Source organism: Gopherus evgoodei, chromosome 2 (genome assembly GCF_007399415.2).
Source record: "Gopherus evgoodei ecotype Sinaloan lineage chromosome 2, rGopEvg1_v1.p, whole genome shotgun sequence".
Classification (NCBI taxonomy): domain Eukaryota; kingdom Metazoa; phylum Chordata; order Testudines; family Testudinidae; genus Gopherus; species Gopherus evgoodei.
Window position 1 is genome coordinate 135,388,842 of NC_044323.1, and position 22,328 is coordinate 135,411,169.

The 22,328-nt window shown below is 39.6% G+C and overlaps 1 protein-coding gene across 1 annotated transcript in view; it reads right to left on the minus strand.

Annotated features, from left to right (window-relative positions):
* DNAH5 (dynein axonemal heavy chain 5) overlaps positions 1 to 22,328 on the minus strand; it is a 202,250-nt gene that overhangs the window by 102,627 nt on the left and 77,295 nt on the right. The window contains 9 exon segments of the mRNA XM_030551718.1: positions 30 to 243; positions 597 to 719; positions 1,596 to 1,730; positions 3,827 to 3,969; positions 4,495 to 4,699; positions 6,994 to 7,170; positions 14,985 to 15,226; positions 16,524 to 16,670; positions 18,942 to 19,095. Coding sequence (XP_030407578.1) covers positions 30 to 243; positions 597 to 719; positions 1,596 to 1,730; positions 3,827 to 3,969; positions 4,495 to 4,699; positions 6,994 to 7,170; positions 14,985 to 15,226; positions 16,524 to 16,670; positions 18,942 to 19,095 — 1,540 coding nt within the window.

Consider the following 22,328-nt stretch of genomic DNA (forward strand, 5'->3'; position numbering starts at 1 on the left):
ACATTTTCCAAAGCGAGTCTTCATTTTACCAAAGATCTTGTCAATGGAAGAATTGGAAGGAAGAGTACAGTTGAATATGGAAAAATGTCTCTTTAGTCTCTGTGGGATGTCATTGCGACCTCCACCAGGATGGATCATGGCTGCCAAGAACTGGATATCAACGATGTTGGTAAACTCCCCGGGTTTCTCCAGGTTATAGAACCCATTCTGTTCCATCAGCTGTCGAACTATCTCATTGGTGACCTATAAAGAGCCCATTAGGATTAGAAGAATATCTCCCTGGATGCAAAACAACATGCAAAATGATTTATGAATACCCGAAAAACATAACTAAGAGACAGATTTTCCTTGTCTTAAAAAACACTACATTTTCTTCTGCCATGAAGAAAACAACATTTCTAAATTACCAGAAATCAGTGGGATTGGATCACCCTTTCCTCTGGTTATATCTAAAGGAGGCAGCTCAAAGGAAAATAATTACATGTATTTCAAATACCTCAATAACCTGACCAGAGTGGGAAGCCATGTCATCTGTGTCATAAGGAGACAGAAAAACAACAGATCAGTATTAATCCAAATTTCAATATTTAACTAACCTGATCTCCCCACTCATTGATTACAGGCATATTCACATCATCAATGAAGACAGTCATCTTTTTGGCTGCAGGAGGACCATATGTTGTTCCCATGCGTTTGTCCACATAACTCTCTATTGTACGCTGGAAGAAAAAACTTTATTACCTAAAGCTGTACAGTTCCTCTTCATCAAAGGATAGTTTATTCTTTTTAAATGCACACATTTATTAGCAGGAACTCTTCAATAGCGAAGGCATACATGGGTTTTGAGGAGATTTCCACTAAGAAATACCACTGGCTTTGTAGAACTGGTAAATGGAACACTGGTTTCTGAAGTGAGGTAATAGGCTGCGATACAAATTGAACACAAATTGCCTTTAAAAACCATAACTGCTGATGTAGTACATGCAACCTATTTGGAGAATTCTGAGTTGGATTATCCCATTTTTTTTCCATAGTGTGCTGTAATAAACCAAGTTTGAACTATTGTAATCATAGATAACTGTGTGAAATATCACCTGCATGAAAGATTTAACTCAATTTTGAAATAAACACAACTTACAACCATTAGTGTAGACTATATTTTGTAAAGTTTTTAGCCTTTTACATAAGGTTTTAATGACAATCCAATAAAAATTAATGACCACTTCAGCCAGTTAATGTGAACTGGCATATTTCCAGACATCAAGAAACATTGAGAATTTGACGAGGGAAGTATAACGTGCCAAAAGCATGAGAGTAAGCAAATAACCACTAGAATGACTGGAAGAGATGTGGTTCCTGAGGATTTGCTGAAATTGATGACCAATTTTAAAAAGACATATTGTGAGAGAAGCAAGTTACATCCCTGTAGAAAGGCCATTTTGACTGAAGCCCTTGGAGTAGATTGGTGCTTGTGTTTGTTTGTATCTTTGTAATTAGAGAAGCCTTTTCTCAATGGGATCTTTCTTGCAAATTCTCAGTGTATAAATAAAGCCATGAACCCAGTCATCTTATTAGAAGTAGTGTGATTATTATACCTGGAACATTAATGGGGTAGTTGCAGATGAAAAGTTCAGACTCTTGGCTATGTGGCTTTCAGGATTATATTTTGACATGAATCCTTTGATGATGACTGTTTTAGCAGTTCCTTCCTCACCAATTAGTAGCACAGGCTAGACAAGGAGAGAATTCAAATGAGCCCAGAGGTGCACAAGCCAAGTGTGCCAGCAAAGCCTTATCAACTGTTGTATCTATGCTTCTCAGGAATGAAACAAAGAAATAAAAATGAAACTTTCAATGAGAAAAAATTGGCAAACTGGAAGCAGTGGGCTGCTTTAGCACTGAAGAATTCAAGGTGTATTAATTAACAGTATGTGTGGAAAAGGGTCATTAGTTTCCACTATACAACAGGGGATCCTCGCATTTTCACCTGTAATTCCATACTGTCCTGCTATGCTGGAAGGAGGACAGGAGATGTGGTTTAATTAGGCTGCAATCTTATTCCTAAATGTCTGGAAGTACCTGTCAAATAAAAGTGTACAGTGCTGGTAGTTCCATAATCATTTACACATCCCCGGGAGCAGGGGTTACCCATCCTAGTCCCTAGCCAACCCACTTCTGGGACCCTCTCCCATCAAATGAGGGTTAAGGCGTGCTATAAACTAAGGAGGGGTGGTTGGCTCTCTGCCATACCAGTCATAGGAGCCCCGAACCCCTGTTTCTGCTCCTTTAAAGAATACCTCCTTTAAATCCTTTACTAATCCATTTTATCTGATCACATTATGCCTTCCCTGCAGAGTACCTGCACAGGATATCAGCCCCATACTTACATAATGAGTTGCAAATCATAGCCTAACTTTTGTTTCATATTTTCCTCAACTAAGCCTTGTAATCCTCTGTCAGAAAGGTGAAGAAAAAAACCCATCTTGCCTTGGCCAATCTGGCAGTGAGGGAAAATGTCTTTTCCAGCCCTCTGAGAAAGGAGCGACTGGTGGAATGCCCACCATGAATCATGACAACGCCTGGTATTTAACTACTTCCATGCATGGCAAGCTGTGTGCTGCTCTACCTGGTCCAGGTAAAAGAGGATTTTTCCTGCCCCAGTGTGGACCTAAATAGTTCCCCCTCTCTTCTGGTCACCTGGTGTGGGATGGGACACTGACCTGGTCAAGCTGCCGCAGCAAATCACTCTGGCACTCTAGTCTCTAAAGGGCCCACACACCTTTCCCTGCAGGCCAGACAATGACCCCCACTGCTTAATGTGCGGTGAGGTCATTTTATTTAAGAACATAAGAATGGCCATACTGGGTCAGACCAAAGAACCATCTAGCCCAGTATCCTGTGTTCCACTGGTGGCCAATGCCAGGTTCCCCAGAGGGAATGAACAGAACAGGTAATCATCAAGTGATCCATTCCCTGTGGCCCATTCCCAGCTTCTGGCAAACAGAGGCTAGGGACACCATCCCTGCCCAACCTGGCTAATAGCCATTGATGGACCTATCCTCCATGAATTCATCTAGTTCTTTTTGGAACCCTGTTATAGTACTGACCTTCACAACATCCTCTGACAAACAGTTCCACAGGTTGACTGTGCGTTGAGTGAAGAAATACTTCCTTTTGTTTGTTTTAAACCTGCTGTTTATTAATTTCATTTGGTGACCCCTAGTTCTTGTATTATGAGAAGGAACAAATAGCACTTCCTTATTTACTTTCTCACCAGTCATGATTTTATAGACCTCAACCATATCCCCCATTAGTCGTCTCTTTTCCAAGCTGAAAAATCCAAGTCTTATTCATCTCTTCTCATATGGAAGCCGTTCCGCATCCCTAATAAATTTTTGTTGCCCTTTTCTGAACCTTTTCCAATTCCAAAATATCTTTTTGGAGATGGGGCAAACACATCTGCACACAGTATTCAAGATGTGGGCTTACCATGGATTTATATACAGGCAATATGATATTTTCTGTTTTATTATCTATCCCTTTCTTAATGGTTCCCAACATTGTTAGCTTTTTTGACTGCCGCTGCACACTGAGTGGATGTTTTCAGAGAACTATCCACAATGACCCCACAATCTCTTTCTTGAGTGATAGCAACTAATTTAGACCCCATCATTTTATACATATAGCTGGGATTATGACTTCTAATGTGCATTACTTTGCATTTATCAACATTAAATTTTATCTGCCATTTTGTTGCCATTTATAATTTAACTCCCTCACCACCCATGCGGATCACATCATTGACATACACAAACAAGAATGATACCTTGCCCTGCCCAGCAATTGTTTCAATAAGGAAGTCTGTTCTCACGTTGTCGACGTTTGGCACCAAGATGGAGCTATACTCTGGAATGCTGTTAGTGGGGTACACATACTCTTCAACACGAGTACTCCAATGCATCCATTTACCTAGTCAGAACAGAATAGGTTAATACTTCCAAGCTACAAAGAATTTGCTTCTATCCCATTCTCCAACTAGTAGTACAAGTGGATTGTTACCTATGAAGTTATCTTACCCTGTCTGGGGCAGTGGGCCCCACAGACAAAACTCACCCACTATGATGATCAGCAATTAACTTCACAAGGAGTATTCTTAAAAACCCATGGGAAGGGCAGCATGACCTGTTGTTACAAGTGACACTTAAGATGAGAGAAACATCTTCCTGCTTGCTTACATTTGCTCATTTGACAGCACTTTGTGATACAAAGTCCCAGTTTCCTTGTGTAGTCAGTTTCCCTTGTTTTGGTATCTTGCAGCAACAGGGAGAAACTTTATTAACAGCAGTAGTAAAGCGTGATTTTAAAACAAAAACTGTCAGGGAACATGGGAAAGTATACAAGCTGAAGTGCCTTCTCTATTAATTCTATGAAATATACTCTTTTAAGACCATATCTCTTCAAATGTTATCTGGTATATGCCCGTGGGTTACTAACCATCAGTTGCAACATAGTAGTCAAACATGGTATCTTCACTTCCTTCTGAGATACAGGGAAGATCAAGCTTTATTTTTTTATGATTACGAAGCCAGTGCTCCATTTTGCACCTGTCTTCCAATTCCAGCAACGCTCCAACACTCCACATGAGGGAGAAGACGTACAGCCTTTCCAGGTACTCTGGTGTTACTTCCCCTCCTTGCTCCTGAAAGGTAAAGCATTGTTTTAGCTACTTTCATGGCTTAAGGCCTTTCCAAGAAACAATTCCTACATCAGACTCTGGTTTACATATTCAAGTTGAAAATCTTTAGATTTGATTTACGTAAGTCTCAGCAGGTGTCCCTACCTATTCTCTAGGCAACCATTACACAAACAAAGAGCTACAATACATACTATGTCATATTATTTATTTTCCTTAATTCAGAAAAATAGCCACCGGGAAAAAACCCGTAGCAAACAAATAGCTTATTTCTCTCCAGAAGCCCAGGGAAAGATGAGTAGTTGGTTTATTAGTCCATTAAAGCCCTGACTCTGCAAATACATGTGTTGAATGGGTTACACTATGACACAAGTACAGGAGTCGATGGGAGAGCACTCTGGAGTCGATTTATCGCATCTAGTCTAGATGCGATAAAGTGATCCGCACTGGATGGATCACTGCCCGCCAATCCAGCAGGTAGTGTAGACATACCTTATATTACATTTAAGGACATGAATAAAGTTATGCTTTCACATAAAGATAAGCAGATATGAATAGTTCTAGTGCAATTGGTCATATGTGGAATTGGTCTTTTTGCAGTATCCTCCATCAAGACAATCCAGACAAATAAAAAATTGGCCTGTATTTTATCTTTAATTAAAATTCGTATTGAATAATTTTGCACAGATGTTAGTGTTTGCTTATGAGAGTTCCCTTATAATATGGAAACAATTTGACTTTTAGAAGAAGCAATTTATTAATCAGAAAGATAACAACAACAGCAAGTCAGTTGGTTTGCCAGCCGCATGCTAGTATTTGCACTGACAGTTCGATAGCAAAGAAACAAAGTGCATCTTCAAATGTGGCTGTAATGAAATTAAAGTAGGGGGCTCCAATTGAGAAATTAGGCTGCAGCCTTTGCCAAAAATGGTGATGACTATGACATCATGTGTACACTTGAATTTTGTTGTAATGGTGGTTAGTAATGATATAAAGCAAAGGGGAAATGATGAAGTGTTGTATTTGTCAAAGAATTCTGCATAAACCAGGAAACAGACTGATAAAGACTAATATTTCCACCTTCTTGATTAAGTATCATTGCTTTGGAATTGTGTTCCAGATAATGTTCAAACTGCTGAATCTATTCTTGCTTTTATATTTCAACTCTACACAGCATTGACTTGGATTTCTCCAATGCCGTTCCCATTGTTATCAACAGTAAAACTACCACTGACTTCACTGAATGAAGAGGAAGATCAGTGCTGAACATTTTGAAAATTCCTCTTTTTCATTCCAGTACCTTAGGCCTTGTCTATACTTGTGACAATGTGTAGGGTACATGTAGCTACACATCACAGCGAAAAGCGATCTACATCCACAATGCAGTTCATAGTTACATGCAACAGTAAAAGACTCTGGCAGCACAATAGACAAGCAAAGCACTGCTTGGGCATGTACATATGGAATATATATTCTAAAGTTCTGGGCTGTCTTTACTCACCTAAGAAGTGCCTTACCATCTACACTGCTATTTATACCTTTGCTAGGGGAGTACAGTATTTGTACACTACACACCACCTTAAGTGAAAACATAGTCTTAATGAAAATCTAAACACTAAGAACTGAAATCTTCTCTTTAACCAAAGAGTCAATATTCAGTAGCTTTGCAAGTTTCCCCATACTGCCCTGCTAATCCAATCTGCCTCAAACCTAGTCTCAAGAAACCATCTCTACTGGCATGAAGATGTTCACCATGTACATCTACTCCTTGACCACCCTTTTCAATCTGCCAGTAAGGTTACTGAAAAGTGCCAATTTTTGAACACAACCTCTAAGACATAGTGCAAGGGAAAACTTATTTGATATAAATAACAACAAATAAAAATCTATCAGATAGCATTAACTTTTGATCATCACATTCAACATTTCGTCTGCATTTAAGAAATTATAAGTGAAATGCCCTGTAGTCCATTATCCATTCTGTGAGCCATCCAGTCACTCCTGTTATTAAAACACCAGTTAGAGTGACTGCTGTCTGATGTTGCATAACAATTTTTACAATTGTCATTGTAAAAATATCAGAAAAAGCACTATATAAATATATTGAAATAAATACAGACCATCCTAAGTGTCATTTTCCAATAAAAATTAAGAATTCACATGTAAGATATTTTAAGCTCCCACATCTTCACAAGAATGTCTCTTCTCTAAATATCCTAGGGTGCTTTCTAATATGTACCCACGCAGCACAAAGCAACGTAAATCAGAGTAAATAGGTAGCAAAATATTGATCAGCTTACCTTCAAAGGGATAAGTCCCTGCAGCATGTTAATGCTTTGCATGATCACAAAGGCCTCCAACATCTCGATCTTATATTCCAAGGTCTGGATGCTGAAGCGGTAGAGTTCTGGGAATGATGAAGTGTACAGCTGACGCAGAATTTCAGCTTCTTGAGGAGAACGTTTTTTCAAAAAGCCCTATTATCCACGGTGGGGAGGGAAAGAATATCCTTTAATTTCAAATCAAAACTTCAAAATATTTTTAAACGCTCTCAAGATTTTAGTAAACAGACTCAGGTGACATGCTGACTTACTGAGATTCAACTTTCTTTGTTGATGCGAACAGAAGGCCAAATTCTACATTCATGTGTATGTATAACTCCCAGTGGAAGTTGCATACACATATTAAAAAACAGAACTGGGCCAAAATCACAGACAGTCATTCATCACTGCTCATGAGACAAAATTCCCACTTTCATTCTCAATCAGCATAGCTATTTTAATTGCATTTCAACTTTGCAAAGTGGCTATATAAAAATGGAATTAGAGGTAGAACTCAGGGGTTAATTTAGCCTGAATAATTTTTATGTTTATGAAATGCTACGCCAGAACCCACCCAGATTTACCCCCAGAATCCAGTTTGGAAGTTCAAAATAACTGAGCTGAACATGTCTGGAAGCCACTCAGAAGACAATCATGTGGTCTTAAAATGCTATTTTTGGTTTATCTCTTGGCAGTAAAAATATACTCTATGTATAATTGATTCCAACAGATATATAGTACCTCATACAACTCCCTCCCTCTCATATTCAAATTAGGCCAAAATTGGAGAAAGTTTAGTATCCACTTTTTTTGAATGTCCCTACATGCAATACATCAGGTCAGAGCTTTAGATAAATATTTATACTTGGTGTTCCCCAAGGGTCACTCCTAGGACCAATCCTATTCAATTTATTCATAAATGATCTGGAGAAACGGGTAAAAAGTGAGGTGGCAAAGTTTGCAGATGATACTAAACTGCTCAAGATAGTTAAGACTGAAGCAGACTGTGAAGAACTTCAAAAAGATCTCGCAAAACTAAGTGATTGGGCAACAAAATGGCAAATGAAATGTAATGTGGATAAATGTAAAGCGATGCACATGGGAAAAAATAACCCCAACTATACATACAATATGATGGGGGCTAATTTAGCTACAACAAATCAGGAAAAAGATCTTGGAGTCATCGTGGACAGTTCTCTGAAGATGTTCATGCAGTGTGCAGAGGTGGTCAAAAAAGCAAACAGGATGTTAGGAATAATTAAAAAGGGGATAGAGAATAAGACTGAGAATATATTATTGCCCTTATATAAATCCATGGTACGCTCACATCTCGAATACTGTGTACAGATGCGGTCTCCTCACCTCAAAAAAGATATACTGGCACTAGAAAAAGTTCAGAAAAGGGCAACTAAAATGATTAGAGGTTTGGAATGGGTCCCATATGAGGAAAGATTAAAGAGGCTAGGACTCTTCATCTTGGAAAAGAGGAGACTAAGGGGGGATATGATAGAGGTATATAAAATTATGAGTGATGTAGAGAAAGTAGATAAGGAGAAGGTATTCACTTTTTCCCATAATACATGAACTAGGTGTCACCAAATAAAATTAATAGGCAGCAGGTTTAAAACAAATAAAAGGAAGTTCTTCACGCAGTGCACAGTCAGCTTGTGGAACTCCTTACCTGAGGAGGTTGTGAAGGCTGGGACTATAACAGCATTTAAAAGAGAACTGGATAAATTCATGGTGGCTAAGTCCATAAATGGCTATTAGCCAGGATGGGTGAGGAATGGCGTCCCTAGACTCTGTTTCTCAGAGGATGGAGATGAATAGCAGGAGAGAGATCACTGGATCATTGCCTGTTAGGTTCACTCCCTCTGGGGCACCTGGCATTGGCCACTGGTAGTAGACAGATACTGGGCTAGATGGACCTTTGGTCTGACCCGGTACAGCCATTCTTATGTTCTTATCACTGCCTTTTAAATACGTATGTAATAAAAGATGGCAAAGCCCTAAGTTGCTCTACTGAGAATACTTTCATCTTCCATATTTGTCTGTAGTTCCAAAGGATAGTCTTGAGGCATTTGTTTGTATACTTTATTTTGGTGCAGGTTTTCCTGTGTTTACTGCCATTTCTTCTTTTATCCTCCAAGTTCATTTTTCCTGTGTCTGACAGTAATTGATGCACCAATATTGCTGGCCAAAGTTCCATTCTTTCATCAAGGCCCTGATTTTGTGTAGTCTGACTCATCTCCAAGCTAATATTTCTCCAGATAATAATTTCTCTTTTTCCTCACATACCCCTTAATACACCTCAATACAGCATTCACTACTTGATGCTTGTAGTTCAGAACAGTACTACAATAAATTAAGAAAAAGCTAAATGGGACTTTTTCCATTTTGGAATCAATTTATCTGTAGTTGTATATACTTTAGCAATGCAGTACTCTATCCAAATACCTATGGCAGATTCAAATGTTTTCAGACCAAGAGATTTAGAATGGAAAGAAACCATTTAAGATTATTATTTCCTAAATGTGTCAGTTCTGCTAATAATAATTTTAATAGCTCTTCTTATATCTAGCACATGCCATGCTTTTTTCCTTCAGGGACGAAGAAGGATTTGGGCATAGAGAAAAATAATTTTAATTTGGTTATAGAAAAAAATAATTAAATCTGACAGTGAATGACTCAAGAACATAAAGTGCAATCCTACACTCTTGGAAGGTATAGCAAGAATCATGACTACTAACAGCAGAGACATCTGACTGTTGTGCTGATTGACTGCAGCTAGGAAGAATACCTTTATGGAGAGAAAATATGAACAAATATCAGAGGGGTAGCTGTGTTGGTCTATCCATAAAAACAACAAGGAGTCCGATGGCACCTTAAAGACTAACAAATTTATTTGGGCATAAGCTTTCGTGGGTAAAAAACCCACTTCTTCAGATGCATGGAGTGAAAATTACAGATACAGGCATAAATGTACTGGCACACTAAGAGAAGGGAGTATAAACAGGTGTGCTGGAGAATAAATAGATGCCATTGGTTCAAATGGCTGAGTCATGAGAGTTTGTAATATTGTGATCAGGTCTAAGGCCAGAGAAATAGTTTTAATAGTTAGTTTATATAGGCTTGTTGCCTTAAGAAACCACCCCAATCTGGTAATCTACCAGAGATTAGGATCAATTTGCCTTCATAACACCACATAACTCTGCAGCTGTTGGTCTCTGGGTTAATTTCCCTCTCCTGACTCAGCTGTGAACCATCTCATCCATACTCTGGGGTAGGACAAAAGGGGTAGAAATTCCGCAGGATGATAGACGCTTGTAACCTGGCAGAAATCTCAGTTAGGATTTGTTAATCAAGAGTCAAGGTATAGGATCAGTTAATCCTAAATGGGATAAGAGATCCTTTCCTACTGAAAAGATGGATTAAGAGTTCCATTGTCTGAAGCTTTGTTTCTCACGAACAATCTGGGGACAATGAATACGATAGCCATTTCTTCCTATTTGAGCTTCGATTCATTCTTCCCAGAAGTTGAAGGATGTACATACAAAAGGAACTCTTCATTTGTGAGAGAAAGCAATTATTCCCAGTGATCATTTTTCCCTGGTGAAAAGATGCCAAGTTCTCGTTTCAAAAGAAGGTGTGTATGTTCACCAGGAGATAGCCAAAGTTCCTGACGATCAGATAAAAACTTATTGAGTAAGGATCAGTTTACAAGTGTCTACAGGCTATTTGTGAACAGACTGGCTAACCTCTTTTGTTACATTTAATATATGTACATTGAGTGCACAGGAAATGAAGTACATTAGCTTTACGTTTAGACCTGCTGTCAGTGCCACTCTGCCAGTTTACATATATCACTGTTGGACTGGATCAGGATATGCTACTTCATTAGGTGATCCTCAGTCCAGAAGGCCTGGCTGGCTTTATACGTAATAAATTAATGCTCTGAGCCCTCTGACGTGACCTTCCCTAAGAGGCCATCATCCATGGTCAGGAGTTTGAGGTCCAGACAGTGAAAGGAAGATCCAGAAATCACATGGGCCTCTTGCTTCCATCAGGACAATGAAATGATCACTATGTTATCTGAACTTCCCTCCATATTTCTTACTGGGAATGATTCCAGGATGTTAAAAGTAAGCCCTGAAGCTCTCCTGTGCAATTCTGCCCAATGAGTTAACTCTCCACATGAAGACTCACACATCCAGGAACTGCTATTCAACTGAATGGCTAACAGTTCTGTGACACCATAAAAATCAGAGTTTGGATCCTGTCAAGTTTTCCCTGTTGGGAAGATTGACTGTCCCTTGTTGTGTATTTGGTTGTCAAGGGTTTTGCTCCTATGGCAACTGAGTTAGATTATTAGGGGATAGCCCAGCCAGCTTCGACCGGTTAGGCGAGCTCTGTGTCTGAAAATAAATGGTAGTTTTGTTAGCTGTCTGGCCTCAAATGATTTCTTCCTAAACCAGCTACCCCCAAGGATATAACAAATGGCGACGACAGATGGGATTCCGGTGCTGCTCCAGTAACAGAAGGAAGTAGACGTCAAGGTAAAGAACAAACAAACAAAAAAACTGCTTGTTTGCACTGACTGTGAAAGTGAAACTAAAAATCATGGCTACTCTGACCGGGCCACTGGAACCTTTTGATGAGAATATAGCGCAGTGGCATGTGTATACTGAGCGTTTTGAGCTTTCTGTTATTGCAAATGACATTACAGAAGCGAAGAAGTGCCAATATTCTTAAGTATTGTAGGGGCTAAAACCTACTCCCTGCTACGCAGCTTACTACACCCTGTTAAGCCTGAGACTAAATCTTACAGTGACCATGTGGAAATCCTGGGGTCCTATTTTTCCCCAAAACCACTGGTAATTGCTGAAAGATATCAGTTCCACAAAAGAGACCAAAAAGAAGATGGAACAGTTGTACAATTTGTAGCAATTTTAAAAAAGCCAGCAGAACACTGTGAATTTAAAGAGATGTTAAATGATGCCCTGCGTGACAGGTTAGTGTGCGGCCTGTACAGTGAAGCTATATGGAAGCGCCTACTGATAGAGGCTCAGCTTACATTACAGAAGGCTGTTGATATTGCTGTCTCCATGGAACTGGCTACAAGGGAGGCGCAATACATCAGTGCATCCCCTAGGGCACAAAAAGTGTTACAAGAACCTACCCACAAAACTGTGCAGAGTCAAGAATGTTACCGCTGTGGTAAGCCAGGTCACCAGGCATCAGAATGCTGGTGTAAGGACCTGGTGTGTCGACACTGTGGCAAAAAGGGACACATTGAGTGTGCCTGTAAACAAAAGAAAAAGAGGCCTGTGGTCTGGCCGACAAAAAGAGGAACCCTGCATACCCTAGAGCAGACCCAGGATGATCAAGGTGACACCTCATCACAAGAGGAAGTGCCACTGCATGTTTTGTCTTTGGCAGTGGGCTTACATGAATACTGGGTAACCCTGTTGTTGGATGGCAAACCTATATGCATGGAACTGGACACCGGTGCAGCCGACTCACTGGTCTCTGAGACTGTATGAAGAAAAGCTACAGCATCTTCCGCTTAAGGCAACAAAAACTGTTCTGAAGATGTATACGGGAGAAGCTGTGCCCATGTTGGGCACTATTGATGTTAAGGTGGAGCTCAATTGACAGGCTGCTAAATTGCCTCTGTTTGTGGTGAGAGGTAACTACCCAGCCTTAATGGGTAGGTCTTGGCTTGGGAAGATTCAGCTGAACTGGGCAGAAGTGCACCGGATGACTAAAGAAGAAATCAGTCTAACCCCTATACTAAGGAAACATGCTGCTGTTTTTGGAGAGGATTTGGGAAGTATGAAGGGAATCACTGTGACATTGAACATTAAACCTGACAGTCCACCAAAATATCTGAAAGCCCGAACTGTGCCATATGCCATCAGGCCAAAAGTTGAAGCAGACCTGGAGCGCCTGGTCACCAATGGAGTCCTAATATCAGTTACCCATAGCCCATGGGCCACTCCTATCGTTCCAATAGTGAAGAAAGATGGCTCTCTCCGGATCTGCGGTGATTTTAAAGTCACTGTCAACCCAGTGTTGTGTGCAGAGCAATACCCGCTTCCCCGCATCAATGACCTTTTTGCAGGCCTGGCTGGGGGACAAAAGTTCAGTAAGATTGATCTGAGTCAAGCATATTTACAGATGCACATTGATGAAAAGTCCCAAGAGCTGTTGCCAGGTCATGCCAGTCCTCAGGACACATCTGCAGTTGAGTGGTCTGAGTTCACCTCTTCTGGTGAGACACCGAATCACGAATCATCTGTTCTTGACTGTTCTCCTCCATTACTGCCAGTGGCTGAGATACCCCTTTGCCCAGCACGAGCTGATACCACCTCCTCACCTGTTCGTGCTGCGGACCCTGAGCCCATGGTACTTTCAGGTGCAACAACACCAGAAGTTCACTGTAATCCACCTAGAGACAGAAAGCCTCCTCATTGGCTGGATCTTTAGCTAGGGCGAACCCATGGTTATGGGGCAAAATAATCCCCAGGATTTAGCCGGGAAAGGAGGCAGTCTACCCTCCTTCTCTAGTCTAGTGTGTGTTTTATTTAGGGGAGGTGTTCTTACTGGGGGGGGGAGGAATATGTTGTGTATTTGGTTGTCACGGTTTTTGTTCCTATGGCAACTGAGTTAGATTATTAGGGGATAGCCCAGCCAGCTTCGGCCAGTTAGGTGAGCTCTGTGTCTGTAAATAAATGGTAGTTTTGTTAGCTGTCTGCTGTGTGGCCTCAAGTGATTTCTTCCTAAACCGGCTGCCCTCAAGGATATAACATCCCTCTTTTGATTTGAATTGACAAATCTCCAAAGAGAATCAAAGAGTTCTTCAACCTTATTTCCAAACTGTGTGTCTGAAGCATTGAGATGGTGCTGTGAACATTTTCCTGCATGTAAAGCTTTAAGTAAATCACTGAAGACTAAATACAAATAAGTTACTGGTCTTCAGTGTAATTATGGTCAATATCAAAATCTTCAGGAACACCTAATATAGGGTTTCTCAACAGGGGTCGCTGCTTGTGCAGGGAAAGCCCCTGGTGGTCCAAGCTGGTTTGTTTATCTGCCCCATCCGCAGGTCCAGCCGAGAGCCGTGGATCGCTGCTCTGGGCCGCTCCCATTGGCCCAGAGCAGTGATCCATGGACAGTGGGAGCCGCGATCGGCCGGACCTGCGGACGGGGCAGGTAAACAAACCAGGCCAGGCCACCAGGGGCTTTCCCTACACAAGCGGCGACCCCTGTTTGAGAAACCCTGACCTAAGACAAACAAGACCTGTTTTGTCAATTAGCTAATACTGGTACTAGAGATTCTGTGGATAAATCAGAGGAAATGTTAGAGCCCAATGTACTGGTTCCATTACCCTTAGTTCTAGAAAGGGGGTAAGGTCCTTTAGGTGGGCTGATGCAATACTTGTCTTGAAGTTGAAGAGGGAATAGGAAGACATGGAGGAACATGGCACCACAGAGTATATCCATGATGCCCTCTCCCCAACCCTTACCTTGTCTGAATTAGATTCACTGCACTAGGAGCTATTGGGTGCTTGGTATTTTTGAAAATCAGGCCCTTTGTTTAAGAGCCTAAATATAGCTTTAGGATTTCGGCTTTCGGTTCCATATTCTTAAACACAGACTGAAATTCCAGAATGAAAAAGTGGAAAGTGTAATAGACCACCCAAGCTTCTAAACACTTAAATCTTTCAGTATTCAGTACCACCACCTGGGGAATAATTATGTCATCTGACAGTATGCCTAAGAGACACTACAATTAATGCATTTACATAGTGTTTCAACTGAATAAATAGACTGGATAAAAAGAGTATCCCCAAGTTATAACCTAAGCACAATGAGCTACTTGAAAATCACTGATATTCAACACTCATTAAATATACTTGATAAACTTCTACCAATATATCGAATCATCTAATTATTGTGGACCATACCTCAAGAACAGGGCTCCAGTTGAGAACTGATGAACTCATGAAAACCATGCCATTCCTTGACACAGTAGCAGGGGAAGCATTGTCAATATTATGAGGCTCAAACACTATTTTACAGTTTGGTGCCATCGGAATACGGTCTCCATTAGCTAGTGTTAGGGTTCTATTATCATCCAGTACAGAGTTCAGGTTCTCAATCCAAATAGCATCAACAGGACCATCAAGAACTATCCAGATGTGCTCACCTACAATCCAAAGAACATGTCTATGAAGCAAATCATATGGTCCCACAAGCATTATCTAATTATATTTTATTGTACAGAATATTGCACACTAAGTCTAATTGTAACAACAAGAAATACAAAAGAAACTGTATCAGTTCAGTTTCTACCAGTTTGAAATAAAGCATTTGATCTGTTTTTGTCCATATCCAAATGCTTATCTGTCCCACAACACATTAAGGTAGCATTATCTGCCCAACACCTGGTAATGTTTGTAATATTCTGGTCAACAGCTTCATGGATTTTTACTATCTCCCATCTTAAGAATTTTAGCTCTTCATATAAACTCTCGTTTAATTAAATCATCAAAAATCAGGGTAGAAATTCTGCACTTAAAAAAAAAAATCTCTACGAACCTTCTGGTTCCAAAGGTTTTGATAAAGCTCAAATGAGAATTCCTAAACTAAGTAGGAAATATAGTTAATACAAGTTGTCAGAAAATCGTTAGGCACAGTTTCATGCAGTTTTACACTAACTGTTACTGTTCTGATCCAGCTCCCATTGGAGTTTATGGCCATTTTTCCATCTACTTTATTGGGAGTTGGATCAGTCTTTATTTCAACGGGTTTTTGTCCTGCAGAAGCAGAATAATCAGTCTTAGATAGGAGACATTTGCAATACTGTGAAGTCTTTTTAGGCCAGTTAATCTATAGACAATATTACCAAATTTCAACTACAGTAATTTACCTTAAACAATTTTTATCAATAGAGAAATGACTATGCAATAGTCAAATACTACCTGTCGTCACCAGTGACCCAGTTTTTGAGCAAGAATATTGAGTAGTCAAGTAAAGTAATATACAACAAGTTTATAATACGGGGCTAAATATAAGTCTCCTTTGAAATAAATGAATGTTTCTGCTTAAAAATGGATGGTGTGACCAGGAAAGGTTTTTCCTTTGTTTCATTTACACACTGAAATCCCAAGTGCCTGTTAACATGGGTAACAAACACAGAAAGGAGCAGAGTGGGTTCTTCCCTATAAGTTTTTCAAAGCCATTCCCTCAACGTCCAGCAGCAAGTGCAAAATTACACAAAAGGATACCTCCTCTTTAATCCTATGACCAATCCTTCAAAAAAAGGATTGGGAAAATTAGTGGAACAGGATTTGCCATTTTGCAACCCTACAGATGACACATTCTGAGTAGTGATTATTACCTCTCTATGCAAGAAGTTCTTACTTTTGAAACTATATTAGTTATTTGCTTGAAAACAGCTTTTTTGATTAATGCTTTGGTTGGTTCATTGTTGTGTGATTTACCTTTCTTGGCTCTCAAAGTTTTCCTCCACAGAGTGGAGAAAATCCCATCTGTCCAGTCATTGGTTGCTACATCAAGGCGACCAAACATCTGAGGTGCTGTGATAGCTTTAGGATTCATTCTCATTTCACGGTGTGGCTGTCCACAATCTGCAAAGGTCAAATCAATCTGTCAACTTTTGGTATTTCAAGCCAAATGTCATGGTATGGTATTACACTAACTTACCACACAAAATTACATTGCTGTTAGTGGTTTACTACTATCAGAACTGCATGATTACTCTGAAATTCATTTCTTCTTGTACATCAAATTGATAATTAGAGCTGTCAAAAATTAACAATAAAGTACTCTGTCCATGCATGATGTAAAAGGGGAATCCATGCATTGACAAGTAAAGGAGAGCACAACAACATGATGACAGGTATTCAAGGCGGCGATTCTTTAAACTACATAGCTCCAAAGTTTTTAATTTTCAATGTACTTTTCTATATCTTGTGCTTGGAGTACCACACAGAAACTTTATTCTCCACATTCTGTCATTTTCTGTGATACGTTCTTGTTCGCCTTGGACTAAGCCAATTAAATTGTAGTTACATGATTACAGAACTTCTCAAGCAGCCACAGGGAATGCATTTATATCACCAGCATCTGACCTTTAATATCTCTTTATTAATACAAGACTATGTTTCATTTTCCAAAAATGTTTAATGTTTGATCAGCAGTAGAGATGTAACAAAATCTGAGCTCTAATAAACCTGAGTAAAGTATAGAAAATGGATCTTTAAAAATATGACTTGCATTGCAAGGACATTTTTCATTTTAAACACCAGTAGTGCCCAGAATTGTAAAATTTTAATGCTGTGCAAGTAATTATGCAGTTTTGCAAATCATAACCTAACAAAACTACTGCAGTATATTGTCATCTGTGGACATTATTACTTCAGATATTCAGACTGACAGATGTGCTGCATCATCTGTATCTTGGCAACGTTCAGTAAAAAGTTCTGCAGAAACATACAAAAAACTCTAAGAAGGTACCATATTGCCTTTGTGTTCTTTTCTGAACGAGAGCCTAAATTAAAAGATTATTTTGATCCTATGCTGGCTTTAACTGAACCAAGATATTGCATGGAAGTGTATTACAGTTTGTCCTCTCTCTTCAAAACTATTCCTTTACACTACATTTTCACAGGCAACTTGGCAAGTCTAGCAGGAATCATATAATATCAATGCTGTGAAGTAGTCAGGTAATAAATAGCCTCACAAAGCCATCTACAGCAACAGATAACTATTGACCGGCATAGAGAATAAGAAAGAAGACATTTAACTCTTGAATTGAACTAGCATTAGGTTATGTTTGTTACTTTTGTGCACTTCTTGGATAGTATTTCTGTACCATTACTATTTACATTATGTACTAGTAACTGTATGTGCATGCATAATGTTATCCAGGTATTTATCTACACTATTTATAAGTAGAAATTCACTGCATTTTCAAGAGATGCTTTTGTGAACCTAAGGAACTGAAGACACAATTTGCAAAAATTTTGGTCCTTGGAGGTCAGGTCTGAAATTTAGTGTCCTTAAAACATAAGACTGAGGGTCAGGCCCAAAGGTCTAGTGACAATGCTCTTATTTACCATATCAAAGACCTGGATTTGAAGTCTTGGCTCCAGACCGTTCCTTCCAGGGACAACAAATACGGAAAAAGCTGCAGAAGCAACATGCTTAGTTTTGCTACAGGAGATGGGCAAAAATTGCCTCAAAAAGATACCTCCTCATCCCAAATATTAAAGTTCTAAAAAACAGAATCCAAAACCCCATCAAATCCTTCTTTGGACTAGAAAGAAGATGGCCAACACATAGAACCCTGAGAGTATGAAATGGGCGGCAAGAAGGGAAAATGGTCATAATTTAGAACTATGAGAAAATAAGGTAGATTTCTGGAGAGAAAGATGAACATCATCTTATGCTATTAAAAATCCTTGCATTGCGCCTGTTTGATCATCTTCCACAATTATTCCTCATTAAGGGAATCTTCAACATTTCTTCAGCTCTGTCGTTTGAGGCAATACACCCACCTACCCACCCTTCCAGCCTTTGTGTTCCTTATTTTGCCACATCTCTTAAATGAAAGTCTCTGACACTCATACTGGTAAGTTGAATGTAATGCAAGTATATGAGATCTTCTCCAAGGTGTTATCAGTTTTTCCTTCTTAATTTGTTTTAATATGCTGCAAAAAATTTAGAGAAGTAACCCTTGTTACTAATCAGTCATGAAGATTTGTGCGCTAGGGCACCATACACTAAACCTCATCCTTACAATGCTTTATCCCCTCTGGTAAAAGTAAACATTGTAAATTATTTGCAAGAATACCAGAATTGTAAATCTGCTTTACGCAATACAAATGGCTCCATACCTGTCATGGATTTCATCAGAGTGTGGATGGAAGTACTTTTACCTGCTCCACTAGGACCTAAGGCCATCATTCCATGCCTTACTTTCTGTGTTTCATACAGCTGGATAACTTTCAGTTTCCAAGGAGGATGACTAATTAGGCCAGCTTCTTCAACCTGTGGATATTGACATAAATCCAGACTACTGCTTCTTTTATGCAACAAAACAATTTGATAATCAGATTCAAGGTATAGATGCATTACAAGATCCTGATCATATATAATTTTGTATTAAGTTTCTGCACTTTTAAAAGAGCACTGGTTGAAGCCAAGTAATACAACAGTTTCTACAGTGGAACTCAGTATCCCATCTTTCACAGTGATTTGAGGAAAACATACAATTCCAACAACAAATAAGTTTTAATACTGAAGGGGCAAACTTCAACACAGATGCAAAAAATGATTTATAATTTATTCTTGCAATGTTAGGTTGTTACAAACTTGCCTGCATTTTTACTGCATTGTAGCAGACACAATTATTTTCATAGACATGATTTTGGAGAATGTGATAAGCAAATAAAAACATAAGCATGTTAGCTATTTATTTATATGAAAGGTTCAAGCTAAGGAAATTCTGAGGAAATCTATTTTTTAATCAACCTGACAGGCTCCTGCAGTGTCAAAGAAGAAAAAATGATGTTTATTATCCCAACTCTGGTATGCAAATTTATAGATTATTTTGGTTTAACATCCTATACACTATTTTTATACTACATTTTGAAAAATTAAGTTATGATTCATGTTTTCTATATAGAACTACAAGTTGAAATGCTTCTGGAGGAACCTATGCAGCCACAGTACAACAATACCCTCTCCTGTCTTTTGCACCTCAGGGATGAGGTTACAAACCTCCGGTGCCTTTCCAAACTTGACTTTATGGACTGTGATGCGTATCTCTCAGCTGAAGCAAGGCAGCTCTACTGTAACATCTTGCCCCTTTTCAAATGGAGAAGGGACTACAGGGAGGAGGACAACCAAGGATTATCTTGAAATGAACTGCCCATCATTGGAACTGATCCAGCAGGTTCTGGCTGATGCTGCCACCTCAATATTTAACTTGACGAGTTGGGGTGATGTTCCCTCACAGACACTGTGAAGTTGAACAGAAGGTGTGGAGATTGTGCCTTTCTGCAGCCTGTTCTAAATTAGCTGCCTGAAATGATCACCGGGATTCCTCATCTTTCTGACACAGTAACTTGACAATGTCCCAAAGTCCATCCCATTCACTCTTGTTTTTGTTCTTGACAAACATATTTCTGAAGACTCCGATTGCAGACTCTCTTTTTCCTAGCTTTGACTGCAGTGAGCATCTCCTTGCTGATCCCTGGATGGCATCTGAAGGGCAGGGAATCCAGCACCAAGTTGGCATCAGGCAGCACTTAAGACTTGAAACAACACTATTCCTCATCAGAAGGGGGAGGGAGGGATACTTCGGTTTCTAATGTTTGATGACCTTACACAGTTCAGAACAAAGAGCTGCCTGATAACTCAGCTGTAACAAACATTTTTGGTTTAATCTGATCCATTTTGGCCCATTAACTGGCAGCCTTCAAAGTCAGAGGCAACAAAAACTGATGATAGGTGTTAAATTCAGCACCTCTGCAAACTTGTACATCCATGACTGTTGACTGCCAGCGATTATTAATGAGGACATGATCAATAATAGTGCTAGTGAAACCATATAGGCTGTACTAGGCCCCTGTTTGTGAATCTTTGAGTGATGGAACGTTAAGTGAGTCATCACTATGTCATAGGCAGCCACAAATTCCAGCAGTTCCAATTCTGTCCTGTTCTTCTGCCCAACACTGAGCTTCCCAAGCATACTTGCCCAGGTGTCATTATTCTTTCCTACTTGTGCACTGAAGTCTCCCAAGATCACTCTGCTACTGAAAGGAAAATGATCAGCGAAACCTTGCTAAAGTACCATTCTGGTATCATACGTGTTGGTAGCAAATGTAAATTGGTGCCAGAAACATTCAAACATTGTATGACAGTTCTAAAGGTATCCTCGTCAAGCAGTTGAAAATTCTGAGCATCAATAGCTATACTATCTAAAGTATGCTGGCCAAAAAACAGTAAAATATAGAGATGAGGGTTATATATTTTTGTTCTAAGGCTGCCCTGACACGTTGCATCAGAAAGGGGTGGCCACTGTATTTTCACTCAATGCCTGACTGGCCTGGAGGGTGATTAGGATGACTTATCAGCATCTGCTTACTTACTAGCAATGGGTATCTTACCATCATCACAGTATATAGTCCCAACACACTAAGGCCAACAATGCAGCTGCACATAATTTTTACCAGCAGCTGCAGCCAGTCCTTAATGAATGCTTATGTAACTCCTTACCAAACACAAAAAGACAAGAACCTCCTCTCCAAAGATTAGGAGACATTGCCTTCTTTGATATCTCTTCAAGTTTAAAGATGCTAAGAATATTTTAAGTTTAAAAAAAAACTATCTTGAAACATAAAAGACCTTTATATAGGAAACAAGAGAGTTGGACTCATCTGAAATAGAATGTCAGCTCCTATTAAGACCTGATGAAACTAAAGATATCACAGAAAAAGGACTGAATGAAATAAAGTTAGAACTACAACTTTTAAAGACATTCTGGGATTTTCTGCCACTAAGACAAAGGCAATTAGAACCCTGTTGCATATGCATTAGCAGATTGCTTAATCATGAGCTGAAGATACTAACAAGACCAGCCCACATGCACATTGAGCCAGATGGTGACAGTGGCTGGAAGAAGTGCATTTTCCTCCCCCTATGAAATTATGGAAAAAGCATGTAAATGTCTCTGAATTCAGAAAGCAAGCTGCAACACTCTGCTCCTATCATCACAGCACTTATTCTCAGCACTAAACTCAGCTCAAACTGTTCATTCCATCACTACAAACAAGCAAACAGCCACAAGGCAGCAAGAAGAACAAAGCAGCAGCAACCTTCCAGGCCAGCACTGCCTCTGCAACATGACGTGACTATGACTTCAGTTTCATGGGTGAGATGGAATCTGCAGAAGTGCTGCCAAGGGATTAGATTTAAGATTTTCTTGTAATGATTTTACTAGGAAAGTGGAATGCTACTGTAACTTAAAATACTAACAGCTTCTTCTATTAAACACCCAATTATTTAGACTGTGCATTCCTTAAGAGGGGTATAGAACTGCTGACCTTTCTCCCCACCCAGAAAGGTTTGATACCATGGCAGAGTGTTCTTCAGGCCCTTTTTTCTTAGGGCTACAACTTTATTTCTTCTACATAAAACTATTTCAAAACATCAGTCATTCCTTCACCCTAATCTGGGGTCTTCTGCAGGGATCTATCTATTCCCCATGGGTTTCCACT